The sequence below is a fragment of the Python bivittatus genome, unplaced genomic scaffold (genome assembly GCF_059951505.1).
Source record: "Python bivittatus isolate LINGU-HERP-01145 unplaced genomic scaffold, Pbiv_v1 ctg000850_np1212, whole genome shotgun sequence".
In the NCBI taxonomy this organism is placed as follows: Eukaryota; Metazoa; Chordata; class Lepidosauria; order Squamata; family Pythonidae; genus Python; species Python bivittatus.
In genome coordinates, this window is record NW_028277112.1 from 9949289 (window position 1) to 9968037 (window position 18749).

The 18749-nt window shown below is 38.4% G+C and overlaps 1 protein-coding gene and 1 non-coding gene across 2 annotated transcripts; both read left to right on the forward strand.

The window, feature by feature from the left end:
- The first annotated feature begins 4496 nt into the window (after positions 1-4496).
- COX7C (cytochrome c oxidase subunit 7C) lies at positions 4497-8724 on the forward strand. The gene is made up of 3 exons (XM_007439205.4): positions 4497-4672; positions 5777-5907; positions 8640-8724. The coding sequence occupies exons 1-2, from the start codon at positions 4598-4600 to the stop codon at positions 5891-5893; spliced, it is 192 nt and encodes a 63-aa protein (XP_007439267.1). The 5' UTR covers positions 4497-4597; the 3' UTR covers positions 5894-5907; positions 8640-8724.
- LOC112542030 (small nucleolar RNA Z39) lies at positions 5295-5356 on the forward strand. Its single transcript, XR_003085926.1, has one exon. It is a non-coding gene; the product is annotated as a small nucleolar RNA Z39 (small nucleolar RNA).
- Positions 8725-18749: the final 10025 nt, after the last annotated feature.

An 18749-nucleotide genomic window follows, 5' to 3' on the forward strand; every position in this document is an offset into this window, starting at 1 on the left:
CCAACGCCTCTTTAAAGGGTGCTGGAAACACTCCCTCCTGCAAGGATGTATTAACCATCGCCTGGATCCAACCACATGTCACCTCCCGAGCTGATTTCACCAGCCAGGAGGGGCATGGGTCCAGATGACAAGTGGTGGCCCTCACAGTCCGGAGGATCCTGTCCACTTCCTCAGGAACAACGGGATCAAACCATTCCCAGATAACTAGGCAAGAGTGATCCCCCGGTATCTCCCCAGACCCTGCACCATGCTCGGAGTCCAACTTGGAATGAATCTGAGCGATTTTATCCTGCAGGTGCTCTGCAAATTCCTCCATGCGGCCCTGCAAATGAACCGAATTATACAATTCAATTCATACAATTTATCCATAAATAAATTTAAAAACTAAGGGAGTGTGTGTGTGTGTGTATTCCCTTAGTTTTTAAATTTATTTATAGATAAATTGCATGAATGTATATCTCTCTTACTACCTGCTCATTGTTGAACCACTCACTAAGCATTCCATTTAATATCATGCTTCTCATGCATGCTTTATGTCCTTCACATACTACTCTAATCACATTTAAAACCAATCTACAGCCTCATAATCAGGCAAAAGTTCCACAATCCAAGTCTATCCTCTTTATCATACCCTTTCTCCTAATCAACAAACATACAATAAATTTTGTTTCTCACATTACTATATTTCTCAATGAACCTCTAAAATAAAAAAATCTGGTCTGGAGAATTCTGCTAAACAACTTTCCAGACACCATTAACACTTGAATCCCCCTCTAGTTTTGTATTCACATTATCTTTCCCTTTGTATATGGAAACAATTACAATTTCTTTTAATATGTTTTATGATTTGATATATTTAAATGTATATGTTGCGACTTGAGCAGCTTAGTGTCAAAATGATTGAAGAGGCATACAGGCATTCATAATAAAGTAAATAGATGGTATCAATTATCAGGCACAGAAGCAGTCTTTGCACATACTTCAAACAAGATATAGCCACTCTACAAGCAAATCACATCCACATTTTAACATTTCTCCAATTAAAATCAACAACGCTGCAGTTTTATCATTTTCAAGTTTCTCACAACATGTATGACTTCTTTTTATCAACTTTTCCTTGGCATCTAACACTTACAGCATTAATTTCAATTCTACCCTTTATCATTTCATTATAATTCCCATAAAAATCTTAAAAGTATCCTTATCAGCATACCTTCATTCCAGTTTCAACCCAATCATTTCATCATTTTCATTTTAATTCAATTTATTTTGTTGAATGCTCTTTATATCGCTCTTTTCATCCACTTTCATTTTTTTTGTTTCCATTAAAATTGCTGTGCATTTTCTCTGCCTCCTTTCATCTTAAGCATTCCTTGCAACTATATTTTTCTTTGTATATATATATTTTATAGTCAACAGCATTTTCCTCATCCAAAACCTCTTTCATTTTATCATTCCACCATTCATAATTGTCAATAGCATAATTACATGAACTTTGGCAGCACTCCGTAATATACAGTATTTCCACACCTTCCTTATATCCACCTACCGTTCATTTTATTGGGAGATTAATCTCTCTTCTAATACTTGTTCATACAGGTCTCATATCTTCCCTTCCTTCATTTCTTCTTTTTCTCTCATTTCTTTCTGTTTCTTTCAAGTCTATTTTTCCTAAAGACCCATTCTTGATACTACCTAATTATAGTCTTTATCTTTCACTAATTCACTCAATCTTTTTATAATAAATAATTAGATCAATCATGCTTTTATATTTATGTTCATACCATATATTTATTTATATAAATTTATTTACTATATATGGTTTAAGCATGTATTGAAATATATAAATATATATATTTCAATACATACTTAAACCACATACAGTACTGAAAACACAGAGACAGCTACTCACCAAACACTATTCCCATTCATTCTTGGGTCTATAAACGTCCCTGTCACTTTGTCTGTACTCTCTCGTATCATTTCCACCAATCCATCCATGTCACCTAGCTGAAAGTTTTCCTCTAGATCACATTCATTCATAATTTTGCACAACTTTTTCCCAAAATAATCTTTCATTATCACCATTCACTGGAATGTAACATGCAACTATCACTAATCTATGGATTCCTATTTTCATATGCAACTGTAACAACGTAGATGAAACTAATTCATTATTTCTGATATACGCTTTAGCTCTTTATTCATAACTGAATATATACCACCTCCCTGCTTGGATTCATCAACACCACAAGTTTTGGCCACCTTCATTCAATCCTCTTAGTTTCACAGATATATCTGTGCAACATATATGGGGTTTCCTCCCTTTCATTTATTAACTCATGATCAATATGTTCCAAAGCACCAACTCAGCATGTCATGGCCCTTCTCAGATTGACCTTACTGCTAACTGTAAGGACTATATCAGCCTGCCTGTTTCACATTCTTACCACTTGATTGTCACAAGTGCAACTAAAACCTAGTTTCACCCTAAGCATGCCAAAGCTATTCTATGCAAAGTAGGATCTCTAAATTAGGAAATTCTGTGTAAGCCAACATGCTGTTACTTGCATCTCACCAACTAGAAAATACTTGCAGCTTACTGACACTCACTCAAGATTCATTTTAGAAAAGCATAACTCTATTTATGAAAGTTTTTAAAGCTTTCTAATTCAGTACTAAGGGTCCTGTTGAAGTGAAGTGAAACATGCATCAAATTCAAATGTTTAATTAGATACACAAATTAAGAAATCTTTTTCAGTTCTTGGCTGGAGATATACAATGCAGCTAGCCACACATTTCTTCCATTCATAATAAAAATAATAATTACAATCACTTTGATCCATTTTTCTCCAGTTTGGTAGTAGATGGTCCACACAGACAGCCACCTTTATTTCTCAGCTACTTTGAGCAACAGATATAATACATATCTTTTTAATTGAAGTCATATGCTGCTCTGTTTAACCATGACTACATTATAGCCCAACAAGGGGAAATATGCTGCTACAAGCCCTATAAACAAAACCACCCTGAAAGTTCATCAGCAGGACACAGGACTAATTAAACAGTCAACAAAAATCCTACTAAGCATACATAGTATATTAGCTTGTACTCTGAAAAAAAAAATGAACAGGACAGAGAAATATATTTATGAAAGCTCAACAAATAACTGTAAAGCAACATATAGCCTTTATATTTTTAAATACACTCTGAAAGCTCCAGATTATACTCATAATGTTTTATTTACAAAGTCTAGCAGTACTTGGGGGAGAACTACAGGGTGCAAATATACATATTTGTATTTACCAGCTTTCACTGGTTTCTACATGCCATTTATCTGTATCCCATTTATATCTCACCACCATCCATTTCACATGTCCTAAGTATGAGGAGTACTTTCAGCGGATACACTGTTACCTGGAATTTTAGGCTTCATTATTAGGTTTTTAATAAAGGTGGTATTAGCATTTTTAACATGGCAGTCTAGGCTTCTTTTCTAACTTTAGGAAAGCATGTTTTTCTTCTGGGTCAAGGCCATTTCTTCTGGTATAGAACTTGCCTTTTCAGCAACTAAACAACAGAGAGCTTATTCTGAAAGTCCTTGAATACACTTGCAAGTTTTAAAGATACAAATCCAGCTTGGAAAGGTAGCAATGACCCATAAATTTGCCACTTGTGGAGTTTTATCTGGAATCAGTGTTTTCTATTGTTCATTTCTCACGTGTAATCAATGTCTTTTATTGTTTGATGACTTGCTTTCTGCATATCACATATACCAAATGTATGTATCATTTGTTTCTGTACCTTATAAAAAGTCTTGACCCCCTCCCCCCGGTTAATAAAAGCTTTTCGCTTTGCCTGAATTTCTGGGTGGTTCGTATTTTCGGGTAGGCTAAGAAGCCACCTTTGCAAAGGAAAAATTGTTTTCTCTCCCAAATTCAGAGAGTTGGTCTTCAGCTCCACGCCGCTCGGGGTGCCAGAGTTTTAAAGGCAACAGTTCACGTGGCTCCATTAGTGCTAGCCTTGGAGCGAGCTGACTTTTCCTCTCACCCTCTTTGCTTTTATGATTCTCGGTTAGATATTTATACTATTCCTTTAAATTTGTTTAATTATAATGAGGCACTTTTTTGATATTTGATTATGTAAGAGAGGTCATACGAAGGCTGGGCTTTTCCCCTTTTTTACATTAGGTCTGTTTATTTCCTTTTTCTTCCGGCCTTGACGGGGGACGGGGGGGATCATCGCTTTGACCCCCGTATTTCTTCGCTAGAGTTGAGGGTTTAAATATAAACAAGCCAATAAATGCCTATTGACGAGTCTGGGTTTTTGTTTTTTGACTCTTCAAATAAACCCCGCGAAATTCTCCTCGGTGAGGCTGGAGAACAGATACTTATTAACAAACATCTCTTTATTTCCACGAGTAACGGCCTTTTGCTGCCCTGAAAACTACAATTCCCAGATTGCTTCAGGGCTGCTGCTTCTCCTCTCGGAGGTCGTCCTTCCTCCCATAATGCCTCTGAGTCACGTGGCTCTAGATTAACTGAAGGTCGTGCGGGAAAAAGCACTTTCTTGTTGCTGGGTTCGTGTTCTGGGCAATATGCTGACCAGCACCGTCCGTCGGTTCGCCACCTCCGCCCTTCGCCGGGTGCATTATGAAGATGGGCCGGGAACGGTAAGGTAGAGGCGGGGAGAGAAGGAAACTAGGGCCTCCGTTTCTTCCACCCCTCGAGCCAAGGGCAGTTTCCTGGGCAAGTCGGGCTAGGCCTGCTTTTTCCCGCCTTTGTTGCTTGGTCCTTGGCTATGCCATGGGAGGAATTGGAAAGAAGCTCCTTCGCTTTTCTGGGCCGTTAGCCTTTCGCAGTCAGTGTGGGGAAAATAATCAGGTTTGGGGATGGAAGTCTCATTTTGCAGCCTCTTCCCCCTTCTCTTTTACGGCGCGGTGTTGCGTTGGAAGGCCGGGGCTCAAAGCGGAAACGCTTCAAGTCTTAATCACAGAAAGGTGGCTTTCAGAGGTAGAGGATAATGACCCACAATTTATTTTACGGATTTAATAGTTATAATATCTCTGTTCACATTTTGGGTCTGCGTGGGATAAAATATGTGGGCTTAGCCACAATAAGTTTAGAAATACAATTCTTCCTTGGCTGCAGCTGGAAAGGCACATGCCCAAAGGCCCTGGTGCTCAATGTGCAGGGTGGTGTTTTTGAACTCTAATATGCAGTTCCCTGTCTCTGTAGTGGCAGGAGCAATGCCTTTGGTGCAATCTGTGACTATTTTCTTAATTAATTCTAGTGGTACAGATGATGATAGCATAACAGCATGAATAACAATGATACTGTAAACGCTTTCTGATGTACCTATTCTGCTTTGTGGAATCTACCCTTGAGGATTCCTTATTCCTTGGAAAGAAATACAATATTGTGAAGTTATGTTGAGGTACCATTTAATTTCAAGTCATACTCTTACTCATTATGCATCTAAAGGGCATACATGGTGTTCTTTTAATGTCAAATTAAAATGGATTACAGTAGTAGAAATCAGGTTCAAATTAAAGGATGTTGATATTAAACTATGAAGCCTATGTGCACCATGAAAGATACTCTTTTTAGAAAATTAGGAATACATTGAGTCCAGTTCCATAACTGTAAGTAATGAATGAGCATTTAGTATTTGGTTGCTATCCATAGGATTTGGGCCAACTCACTTTACACATTAACTTTGTTTAATAACTAGATACCTTGGCTAAAATAGAACTTCAACATTCTTACCTTTTCAGAATCTCCCGTTCTCTGTTAACAACAAATGGAAATTGCTGTTCGGAACTTTTATCTTTACTATAACTGGTATTGGTGGTCCCTGTTTTATTGTAAGGCATCAGCTGCTTAAGCAGTGAATATGTTATAACAGGTAATTCCTATTTGTCATTTTCTTCTAATTATTTAAAAGTAACCTCTTATAAGGTATTTTGGGTATCTGTTGGAATCTGTAAAAAAACATTTTATTTCTGATTTTATTTTAGTAAAGGTCAATAGGTAAGTCAGTAAACCGGTGAATTTCTTAATAGGTAAAACTTGGAAGTAATGCATATAAAGAAAGGTAACAGTTCTTCCCAGTGAATCTCAGCTTTTGGTTCCTGCATCTATGTAATATAATGGAAGTGGTTTGCCATTGCTTTTTTCTGGGATCAGCCAAGGTCAACTGTGTGCTGCTGCCTGCTGACAGTACACATAGACCTGGATTCAAATTAATATATTTTATTCCAGAGTAGAAACCATAAATTTCCTCTAATACTATACTGTCCTTTTCCCCAATAGCAGTTTAAATCATGATTAAATAACATTTAGAAGACAATTTAAATGAAGTGCCTCTTTGCAACGCAAGGAACATATTTATACAATTGCATTTAATATGACAGATCCGTTCCTAATCCCGTCAGATACAGTAAGTTATCCAAGTCTCACGTACATCACAACTAGGTTATAGAAATGCTTTATAGATAGGGCTACTATAAAAAGTGTTTGGAATTTCAGTTGGTCAAATGGCCACAGCCAGAACAAGGCAGTAGAAGAACGTTATGCCTGTTTGAAAGAGCTGTACTGGTTACCAATAGTTTTTCAGAGATGGTCTTATGGCATTTAAACTTTTAAAATGCTAAATGACTTTGGCCTGAGGTCTCAGTCATTATGCCAGGATACTTAAAATTTCATAACAGGCCCTTTTAAAGCTAGCTCTGCTTATAGAGGCTGTCTGTTGGGAATGTGGAAGAAAACCTTTCCTTCAGTTACTCTGGAACTATAAAACACATCCTCTTGGGAACCATACCCAGTGTAGATTTTTAGGAAGGGTTTCAGTACACTCCTCTTTAGCCTTGCTTGCTGAATGATTTTAAAATTACGCTTATATATATTTATGTTTGCCTTTTTGCTCAGCTAGCTGGCAACTTCTGATTAATCTTGACTGCTCTTAAAAAGGTTCAGCAGGGTTAAATCTGATTAATAGTTGGATGTGAGAGATGGAAGAAAAACAAAGAATCTGCTACCCTGGACCAAATCTTCAACAGGAAGGAATTGGCTGAATAAGTGAAGGTGTCTGGCACTTTTGAGGGGAAGTGATCATGTAACCATTGAATTTGTGATATATGGGGGAAAAAGGAAATGAAAAGAGGTAGATTTCTGAATTTCAGAAGAGTGAATATTAAGAACTCTGAAGGAAGAAAGTAGGTCAGATCCAATGGTTTGAAATCCTGAAGGAGAAAATGTGCAGGGAACTTGGGAAATCATTCCAAAAAACCCACCCTGAAGGTATAGTCACGAACAGCCTCTACAAGAAAGAAAAATGTCAGAAAACCTAAAACTCAGTAAGAGATGTTCCAAAACCCTATTTTGCTTTTTAGAAACAAAAGCCACAAAGGTCTGTTGCAAGAAGAAAGTGGTGAATTGATCATGGGTGACGGTGAGAAGGCAGAACCTATTCCTGTTGTGCATCTGTCTTCTCATCGTCTCTTAGAAACGAAATAGAGTCCTAATTGATCATTGTAATTACCAAGAGAGAATGAAGGAACTACAGCTTAGGAGAAGGTAAGAGAGAACTTACCTAAGTAAATTCAAGTCTCCAGGATGAGTTACATTTTAGGATATTGATGGAAGTAGCAGAGGTGATTGCAGAGCCACTCTCAGGAATCTTTAAGAATTTGTGGAGATGTCCTGGGGATGTCCCAAAGACCTGAGAAAAGCAAACATCCTATTCTCAAAAAGGAGGTCCTTTTGTGTGTATTTAACTTGAATCATGTATTTAACTCCAATTTTGCTACAGTAGGCTCCATTCTTAACTATGGGGCATCTTAACCCAGGTATTCTTAACCCAGGGACTAATTTCTTCTATGGACTAAGTGACTGCCCATAGTCACTTAGTTGAGATGGGTGGCTATAGAAATTAAATAAATCAAATAAATTAAATACTTGTATTTCATAGTAAAATTTTAAAAATCCTTGAGGAACGCGGTGGTAAACCACTTATATATCTGTTACATGCATATGGGTTCTAATCACTCGAAGCTGAGTTCTACCTGAAGAAGAGGGGTACTTTATGCATTTTATTTGTTTCTATTTTAATATATATTGTTTAGCTGCCTTTAGTAGCTTTGTTAGAGCAGAAAGATAAATAATTTAGATGAGATGAATAATGGTTTAGTATTCGAACTTTTTTTTTTTTTTTTTGAGTACTATAAAGATTGCTTTTATTCTGTCTTTTAGTTCCACTGCTTTGGCAAATATAACTATCCAGGATTGCAGCATGAAAAATGCAAATAATGCCACAGGCATCATGAGATTTGTGTGAGCAGTTAACCACTAAGCATTAAAGATTGTAAAAGTATTAATCTATATATTAATATTAGACCAGCACAAATTGGAAGCTTTTGGGAAATAAGATGACTGTGCCAAATTTATTGTGATTCAGAAAGATTTCTTTAGCTATAGAGAAAAGCTTTCATAGGCTGTTCCCCAAGTATGTTTTAAAATATCCTGTCTAATATGAATCTCATCTACAAAATAAGATTCTGGTAACCTGACTGGAATGAATCATACAATACAACATATATTTTAAGGGGGTTTATATGTTTTCTGTCTTTTTTCTTTCAGATTGTGAAGAAAGTACAGAAGGAAAGATAAAGTTAAAACTAAGCATCCTCCTTATCCTTATAAATAAAAGTTATATCTGAAAGTAGGATGGCTTCTGTTTCTGTTTGGTACAGCTATAGGCTGGCAATTTATAAAGCAAAATCATCCATCCCTAGTCATAAAATGAAATGTATTTTAAATATTTTGTTACAGGTACATACAAACAGTAGTTAGCTAGCAATTGTTACTGCAAATGAAGACCAGTTAAACTGCCGGAGACCTGAGGTTTATCACTTTCATAGCAAAGATCTTGCCCACAAAATGTTTTGGTAACAGAAAGCAAATCAGCAAATTCAGGCAATAATTTGTAAAGCTGTAAAATAATGGCCATGGAATAATCATTAAGGGAGTTGGTTCTGAGAAAAAAGCCAGAAATGTCCAAACAAGTTTATAATTTTTTGCCAGGCGCTGTTAAGAGACCCCAAAATGCTACTTGTTCTGCTTGTATTACAAATAAACTCCTTGTAAGTTTCCAAATATATAACAATAGAACCTAATATTAAACAGAGGAGCAAAAAAAAAAAAAATCTTAACTGTCTAAACCAAAAAGAGATCTTTGGACAGGTTATGTAGTGAAACAGAAGAGATCAAAAGAAAAGCATAGGGGCAAGGAAAGTACAAATAGAAAAATGTTGAGAATTTGGGGGAAAGTGCTCACAAGTGTGCTAAGGGAGGAAAAATAGGTAAGATAACAAAAAGAAGAAAATTATTCTAATTATAGTATTCTTAAATTAACCACCTAGCCCCTAAAAGATAAATGGGGGGGGGGGGGGTCCCACAAAAAACTATTCTCACACTCAGATCAGAAAGTCCTTAAGAAATGTTCTGGAATCATGGGCATTAGCCACAGGGATGAGCAAAACTCATTATTTCTCACATTGAACTTGTTCAACACAACTTGTAAAAGTATAATTGGCTTCTACCTATCTCATTCAAAGCACTGGCAAAAATCCTGTACAGTACAGTACAGCTTCCTCATTTTATCTATGTAGATTTGCAAACTCCAGCTGAAACCATTTGGAGATTTTCCATAGGCACACACATTGGCCAGTATATAATGTGATACATTTTTATATGTGTATCTATACTAACCAAAAGCAACATTCCAAAAAAACAGTAGGACAAGGATTTAAAAACAAACAAACAAACCCCTAATTATAATTGTAGAATATGCTAGATTTAGAAAAATTACCCCCCCCCCAAAAAAAATCCCATCTGTAGATACCAAGCAGCTTCTCACAGAAAAATGGTTCACACAACTCCCCAGAAAAACAACGGAAAAGGACAGAGATAGTATAAGGAAGGTAACTCCACTGGGAAGAGAAGACAGGTACCACCAAGCCAAGTTAGACTCTTTAAAGAGAGAGGCCAGTTTGGTCTTTTAGAATAACTCATAAATTTTCATAATGTTTTCATAAACATTCTAGTGATCTCACTGGGTCGGTCAATCCACCTTTTCCATTATGTTCCCCACTTTTCTTTCCTCTCTGTGAGGGAAAGGAACATAATTGAAAGCACCTTTGTGCTTGGAAGAGGCAGCATTGGAAAGGCCTAACTGGCGTCATTGATGCCAGGCAAAAACAGCCTCACTCCCTATCCCCACCAAAGGGACGTGAGAATCTTCCAGTCTGGCTCTTAGTAAATGTGATGGGGCAGCACTTGCACTCCCTCTGTCTGCTGAGAGATGACTTACCCCACAGGCTTCCACGCTTGCATCTCAGCCACCTTTGGCCACATCCAGCTACTTGATGGACATAACAGTGTCTACAGATGACTACTTTACCCACACTCTGCTTTTTTTTAGAATCTGCCGATACCCATACACAACCAGGTTAGTGCATCTTGCCTTATCTGTGTCCTCAGCCTAGAAAAGAGAAAAGCTAACCCAGGAGTGTGCAGAAGAGGAAGCAGGGAAGCTACCTCTCACCAAGCTCAGCAGCTACAGGCAAAAAACAAGACTGACATATAGCTGCCAGGACCATAAGCCATGTTAAATAGTTCATGTCGGTTGGATCCCTGCCTGGAGCTCAGCTTGGGGGCTCAGCTTGGCACTCAGCAATGATACTGCTTGGAGCGGGCCTGGAGCTTGGCAGCAACTTTGCTCTGGAACTTATAAACATAAAGACCAACCAAGCTGACCATAATCCCCAGCAAGCACAAGAACCTCTGGAGGAAGACAAGAATTCTATGCCACTTTAATGACTGAGCCCAGAAGATTTAGTTACGTGGCTAAGCCAACTCACAACGGCTAAGAGAGTGGAATTAGCCCTGCCCAGCCAGGGCAAAAGCTTTAGATTGGGGAACATGTGAGACATAATAAAATCCTGTGTAAAGTTTTCATTCACAGAACAGTGTGCCCGTCATGGCAAAAAGAGCATCCACACAGACACGCACACCCATTCAATTTTGCTGAGCCTTTTTTTAAGTCTGCCATTCACATGATTTGCCCAAAGGATGTAAATTTCTATTTCCTGATTACTATGAGCCATCTGGGGATGACTGATTAATTCCTCTTCCATTCTGTGGTACTCTTAGTAAACAGTACTGAGTACAATTTACTTCCAATTCAGTAAATGGAAGGCAACTGTTTTCCTGTCGCTCTTTTACCATATCCAGCTTTCACAGGAATAAATGAGTACTGGAAAGACACTGCTTTTAACTATTTTAACCTCTTTTTTGTCGTTGTTATCTTTCATAATCCTAAATTTGTCATTTCTCTCTTTGCTGGGATTAATCTCTTTACTTCTCCAGCTCATTGTTCATCTCTGGGTATTCCTGAGCTCAGGAAAACAAAACTGGGTACCTACTCCTCATCACTTACTCCTCATCTACTATTAGTTCACTAAACATGCAGGTTAACTTTATCTTAATATTTAACATTATCCTGGATTTTCCTTTTTCCATCATTGCTACCAGAAGTCATCATTGCTACCCTTTTTAAGTCTTTATTTTGTACTAGGTTGTATCACCCATGTTATAATAGGTCATCACACCATGTTGTATCACACCATTGTTATATGTTAGACAGCCAGTTTGGTATAGTGGTTAAGGCATCAGGCTAGAAACCAGGAAACCATGAGTTCTCACCTAGGCACAAAGCCAGCTCGGTGACCTTGGGCCAGTCACTTTCTCTCAGCCCTGGGAAGGAGGCAGTGGCAAAGCACTTGTGAAAAACCTTGGCAAGAAAACTGCAGGGACTTGTCCAGGAAGTCTCAGAGAACCAGACATGATTGAACGGATTAAAAAAAATCGCCCATGTGTTTCAACCTACTATTTTGATTCTGTCATCTTCTCCAGTTCCATTTTTGTAATATAACCACTCTCTGTTAAACAGGCATGAAGACAATACATGTCCTTCTTTTGTTCCCTTCTCTATGTTGAACCACATTGTACTCCAAACTGAGTTCTTTCAGTAGGTTCCTGAAAAGAAGAATCAGGAGTTCTAGTACATGCATTAGTCTTACTATGTTCTACATTCTGCCTGGGTACGTGTAGTCACAGGCCTTGCTGTAGTCGGTGAAGAGAAGATAGAAGTAATTTGTGCATTCTCTGCTGTTTCTCTTTTTGTTGTTGTTGTTTAGATACACACACACACACACACGTATTTTAATTTATTTGCTCACTACTAACTATGGCATGAATTCCATTCAATTCCAAATAGTTCTATACCAGTGTTTCTCAACCTTGGCAACTTTAATATGTCTGGACTTCAACTCCCAGAATTCCCCAGCCAGCAAGGAATTCTGGGAGTTGAAGTCCAGACATATTAAAGTTGCCAAGGCTAAGAAACATTACTCTACACAGATATTTTTCAAGCCCACATTCCCTTGTTTCATGAAGAATGGAGCAAAACTAGTTGGAGAGAAGAAGAAGAGGTAACTGATCATGGAAGAAAGGAAACGAGATAGAGAGAGGCTCTGTTTAGGCATTAGAAGGAATATACAGGTAGTCCTCGGTTAACAACAATAATTGGGGCTGGAATTTCCATTGCTAAGCAATGTGGTCATTAAGCACAATGTCACGTGACCCCATCACTTAGTGATGGAAATCCCAGCAGTACTCATTGCCATTGTTAACCGAATCCCACCAGTCGTTAGATGAGGGCACACCCCAATCCAAGCCATTCCCGGCTTGGTCCCTCCCAACCCCGAGCCTTGATAAGGTAAGGGACTGCTTCCTCTTGAACACTCCCCACCTGCCTATCTCTTCCACCATCTCTGCCCTTTTGACTGCCCTGCACAGCGGCACTCCTCTGCATGGCCTTGGGAAGAAGGCCTGATGCGGCCAGCAGCTGCCTCACACAGGGCCAGGCCAGGCACACCTTGTCAGCAGCAGGAGAAAGAAGATGGCAAAGGTCAGCTGGTGTTGGCGTGGCTGGGCGTGGCACAGGGCTTGAAGCGGCACTCCTCAGTGGCGGTGCCAGCAGCGCTGGGGCTTCCGCTCTTATCAGCACTGTAAACCATCATCGTCATCATAATCATCATGATGGTTGGTCACACAGTCAACCAGGTGTTTAGACTGGATTTGGCATTTTTATCCACCGATCGAGTCCTTCCCAAGGACCTGGCATAGGCAGATGTGGTTGTTTGATGGTGTTAAAGGTATCGTCGCAGGATATGAGCTGTTCCAAGTAAAGCTGCCTTTTGCAATTGACCGATGGTGATTTTGTCAATGCCAATGGTCTTCAAGTGGTGCTCCAGATGTTTTCGGATTTTACCCAAGGCACCTATTACTATTGGTGCTATCTTTGCTTTCTTTTGCCACAGTCATTCTACTTCTATTTGCAATTCTTTATATTTTGTGATTTTCTCCAGTTCTTTCTCTTCTATTCTGCTGTCTCCAGGTATTGCAATGTCCACTATCCAGACTTTTTTGTCTTTCTTATCAACAATTGTTAAGTCTGGGGTGTTGTATGGCAGGTGCTTGTCTGTTTGAATTCTAAAGTCCCAGAGCACTTTAGCATCTTCATTTTCTATTACTTCGTCTGTTTTGTGGCCCTACCAGTTCTTGCATGCAGGCAAATGGTATTTCTTGAAGATATTCCAAAGCACCATGGTTGCTACTTTGCCATTGTTTGTAGTCAGTCTGTGCTATCTTCTTGCAGCAGCTAACTAGGTCGTCCATTGTTTCTTCAGATGATGATGATGATGATGATTAAAAGGTGGAATATGCATTTGAGTTGAGATGAATGTGGCTGTTTAGTATTATGCTCTGGTTTTATGATGATATTATGGTGAATCTATGTTGATAGTAGGGAATATCTAATCTACCTATTGACATCCCAATTAGATATGCTTTTGAATTGAACAGAATGCATTTTGAAAACTACTTTTCCCCTTTTGAGTAAAGTTTAGGAAAACAGGCAACATCTGGACAAAGATGTCAAAGGATAAATAGCAATGATATGCATATGCATCTAAAGGAAATAAAGATGACCAAAAAAGTAAAAATTCAAATTAAGATAAAAATATATGAAAAAATGGGTTAATTTCATTCTCAAATTGTCATGCTTTAAAAATGAAATTCTTGTTTACTTATTGAAATTCAAAAAACAAAAGTGTACATGTAGGCTTTCTTGCAGTCCATCATGTACCTAATTATGGCTTGCAGGCTTGGGCAGGCACCTAGCTCTCATAATTTATTATAATCTCAGCAGACAGTAAAAAAAACCACCAGAAAATTATCTCTGCACTACTTCCAGACCATTCCTCCATAAGTTTATGTTTCTGAGGGGTTTTTTTTGGTTTACTTTTGAAAGGAAGATTAGACACTTGGTTTTATAAGGTTCTTATGGTTCTGTTACTCATAAATCATCTTAAGTCCTCTACGTAGTTCCAGGTGGTATGACAAATGCAGATCTCAGGTACTTACATATATATCACAATGTGATCTGAGAAACTAGTAAATACTCAACGTGAGTTCCAATTTTTGTTTTATCACTGCCCTGTTTTATGGCCATCAACAAACCATTATAGTCACTCTGCAGTGAGTTGGGCAGTGACAAATTTAAAATATAAATAAAAATAAATTAAAAAATATACCTGAACCTCATCCACTCTCAGTCTTAAAAGAAATTTAGCATAATGTCATACTAGACTAGAAAGACAACATAGTATGATAAATAAGTTTACTGTCATAAACCTTCAGGAAAGGACGTTGTATATAAAGAAAATTAATGCAACTAATAAAGCTGAATGAATAAATGGGACTGGGCAAAGGTTTGTCCTATGCCACCTGGCATAGTTTGGAAACAACGGTGTTGTGCCAACATCACAAACTAAACTAATCCGTTCAGCTTCTACACAGCACACTGCTAGAAATCTGCTTATTTTTATGACTGGCTAAAATCCTGATTCTAAAAAAACTCCTTCAGTTATCCTGATGGAAATATAACAAGTTGGAAAAGAATGACCTTTTCCCAGAACAGCATTTTCCCTGTTTATGATTTCCCAAATATTGATAAATATATGTGAGAAGCAACCTGAACAGTCAGATTCATCATGATGAAATGATAGCTAATTTACATTGCAATGTAGCTGCTTTACTCCTGGCAATGCACTCTTTTGGTCATTATTATTTGTGCATCCCTGCAAATGCCAAGTAAATCAAACATCTGTCATGCCAGATGAGGGAACTTAACTTATTTACAATGTTTAGCACACCTCTCATCCCTGAAAAGGTCATTTGTACAGGAAGAGGCTATTCATGGTTAACCAACTTCTAGTAAATGACAGCTTATAACTCCAAAAGGCTATACACTGAACTAGTCCTTGTAAAGGTACAGACCTGCTTGGTTACCTTTAGAAACCATATTTTGTAGAGTTTTCAAATTAATACAATATTCAGATGGCTGTAGGAGGTGGCTTAGACTTTAGGAAAACTCTGAAAACCTATCTAGCAGGGAGGGGTGTTATAATTTGAAGGTGAGGTTGTGGGCACATGGTATTTGTACCTGTAGATGTTTCTTTTTTCTTCATTTTTAAGCTTATATATAGATATATCTCGGGTTTTCTGGGACTATTAGTTGTTTTGCTGACATTGTTAAAAGTCCCACTGATTACAATAATTTCATCAGCAGAATAACTTAATTGGATCCCACACTTCAATAACTATACAAAAGGGTTTAGCAGGGGGCAAGGTGGGGTCACTTTCACTGTATGCTCCTGAAGGGGTGGGACTAGGGAGGCAAGGGGAGAGCATTCAAATGGCACAAGAGTGCTAAGTCTACAAACCTGTGACCCAGAGTGTGGATAGAAGTGATGTGATACAGCATTGGGTAAATGAAGGTACCTGTCCAAGAGGTCCATAACCCAAGTTCTTGGAGAAGAATTTCCAGCCAACTACAAGGAGTCAAAATGGCAGCTACCTGGTTTGGTGCATACACAGAACAACAGGTACTGTTTTTGCCTATCTGCAAAACTAGTTCCTGTCATTTTGCACCACAAGCACCAAGCAATCCTGCAGATTCCCAGATTCCCATTTTTCTGTTTGACAGAAGTTGGTATGTGGAGGATGGTCACTTTTTCCAGGCCTGAATGCTGAGTGTCCTTCAAGACACTCCAGAGAGATATCTAGGTAAGATAATAATCTCCTAGCGAAACCCTCAAATGAGCCGTCATTATGACCAATTAACCATCATTCAACCCAGCAAAAAGAATCACTCGCTAGCAGCCATAATTGTAGCTTTTGCTAAATTTGAGCTTAAATTTCTAGACCATTAATGGCAGATTTTCTATTTTATGTCATCCCAAATGCACACTTCCAACTATTGGCCTACTTGAAGGAGTTATTTAAAAGTGAAAGTATTTTTTTTCTGAAGTAATAGTGATACCTGAAACATGACTGTCATTTTAGGGCAATTTTCTCCTAGGTATATATTATAGCCTAGCATTCTGTAACTTTTTTACAAACATCTTTTGAGATTTCTCTGAAACATGCTGTATACCAATCTGTTTTATAGTCACAAAGCAGAATAATTATACTTGATTGTAGAGATAGTTATTTTCATCCCTATAATTTTCCAATTTCTTTTTACAAGTCATGAATTTGATTTACTGGTTGCAGGGCCCAGTGTGTGCAGTTTGAAACTTCCTTTGGACATTTGGAACATTCATAATTTAACAGGATATCCATCTATTATGTTCCATAAAGCTCTGCTAATTGGGCATAGAATTAGAACTGAACAAAATTGACCAAATCCCTCCCACCCCGGAAATCATCTGCTATAGTTCAGTCTGGCTGTAGTTATGAGCATCTGGGAGTTGGGTGGTATACAATATGTGTACAAAACTAAGTAGGAGTGTACATCCTCGGTCACACTGAAAGGTGGATCCAATCAGTTCAGTAGGGATCATGTTGGGGACCCCATAATTAAGCAGACACCAAATGAACAGATGTCAGTTAACTCTGCCAAATGTACCACCAATCATATTGATTATTCTCCATTCATGCAGGCAATCACATATTTTGCCTATTTAAGCAAGTATGCAAATACACACATTTCCTGGCCATACTCTTCCTTGCCCTGGGGAGATGAAATATTATGAAATGGTTTCTCTCTGAATTACATTCTTTTTTCATGTTTCCATATAGTCCAGCCTATGTTTCCATATAGATCAGCCTATACAAAGTGTTCCAATGAGTGAAGGCAGAAAATGACATACTCACCAAGATGGAGCACAACTGGCAATGGCATCATAGATACAGAAACTTCTCATTGTGATGTTGCAGAATGAAACACTAAAAGGAAAAGCATTGCCATGATGCAGCAGGAACACACCTGCCAGTTCTTAAATGAAAGGCATAAGATGCATTACAACCTCCCAGTGTTTTCTCAATATCGGAGGAAATACAATTGCTGAGGCAGCTGGCAGCTGCTACATAAAGATTTAATAGAGGCCTAACTGCAGCCAGCACTGGATAATAAATTCCAGCACACACATCTCTTCTCTTAGCAAAACAAAGCAAAAAAGGATTGGAGTGGAATAGCTCACTTCTCTATATGAGTCTCTCCCTTCCCCACAATTTATGCATTGTCCCCCTACTCTTTCTCAAACACACACACCTGCAACTTTACCTCCCTCCCACCTCTGTTTTCCTCTTAGGCAGTCCTCTCCTTTCCTATTTTTACTCATCCAAGAATAAATAAGTAATTAACTTATTCAGTAGCCCATTAAACTCAGTAATACTTATTCCCAAGTAACTATATAGTGGATTGCCTTGTAAGAAAAGCATTCTTTGTATGTAGTTTTTAGTCCTGAAAACCTCCAAACAGGAGACGGACACCGTGGCTCACCACTACTTACCAACTTATTTGCTTCTGATCTCACTGCAACACGGTGGTATGTTCTTTCTTTCATCATGAACCAGCCAAGTTGTACCAGCTTCCTCTTCCTGCACTGCTTGCCTCTCCTTCCTCACCTCTTGTTGCCTGGTCCATTTTTTCCAGCCTTCTTTCCTCCCCCAATGGTGACTGACTTTGTCAGTGAGATTTCACTAGTAGCACCATAAAATACAAGGTTTTATTGTGCTTTCTTATAGCATGATGTACAATGTGTTTGCACAAACATGCACAGGAAAGTGGTGGGCTCACCACTGTGGCTCCTAAGCCATTCCTGCATAATTTTTATTACTGTACCTTCTCCTACTCCTCAGTAAAATCTGTTAGTAGATTGTCATCTTCTACTACTTGCAAAGAAAATGGCTCTCTGCGCCTTACTCAGAAAGGTGGAAAAGAGTGGAAAGTTTGCCCTTTCTGTAGCTGTAATAGTATGTGGGAATGACCTTGGGAGATAGGAGGAAGAGCCTCATACTGGAGAACCACTGTGTAAAAGTTATCTCAGCCCACAGAAGGGGGGAGTGCATGGGAAATGTTTCAGAAGAGACCCTCCCTAGTTTTCCAGAGTAAAAGGAAAGGAGGGGAGAACTATTTTCAGTCTTGCAAGATTCCATTCATGTAACCTTACAATAAAGATAGAGCTAGTACTCCTTGTTGTGCTTGTCTGGATTACCTCACAGGGCTAACAGTAGCATAGCTAGGGGGTAATGAAAAAAGAAAGTCTGAATTCCCTG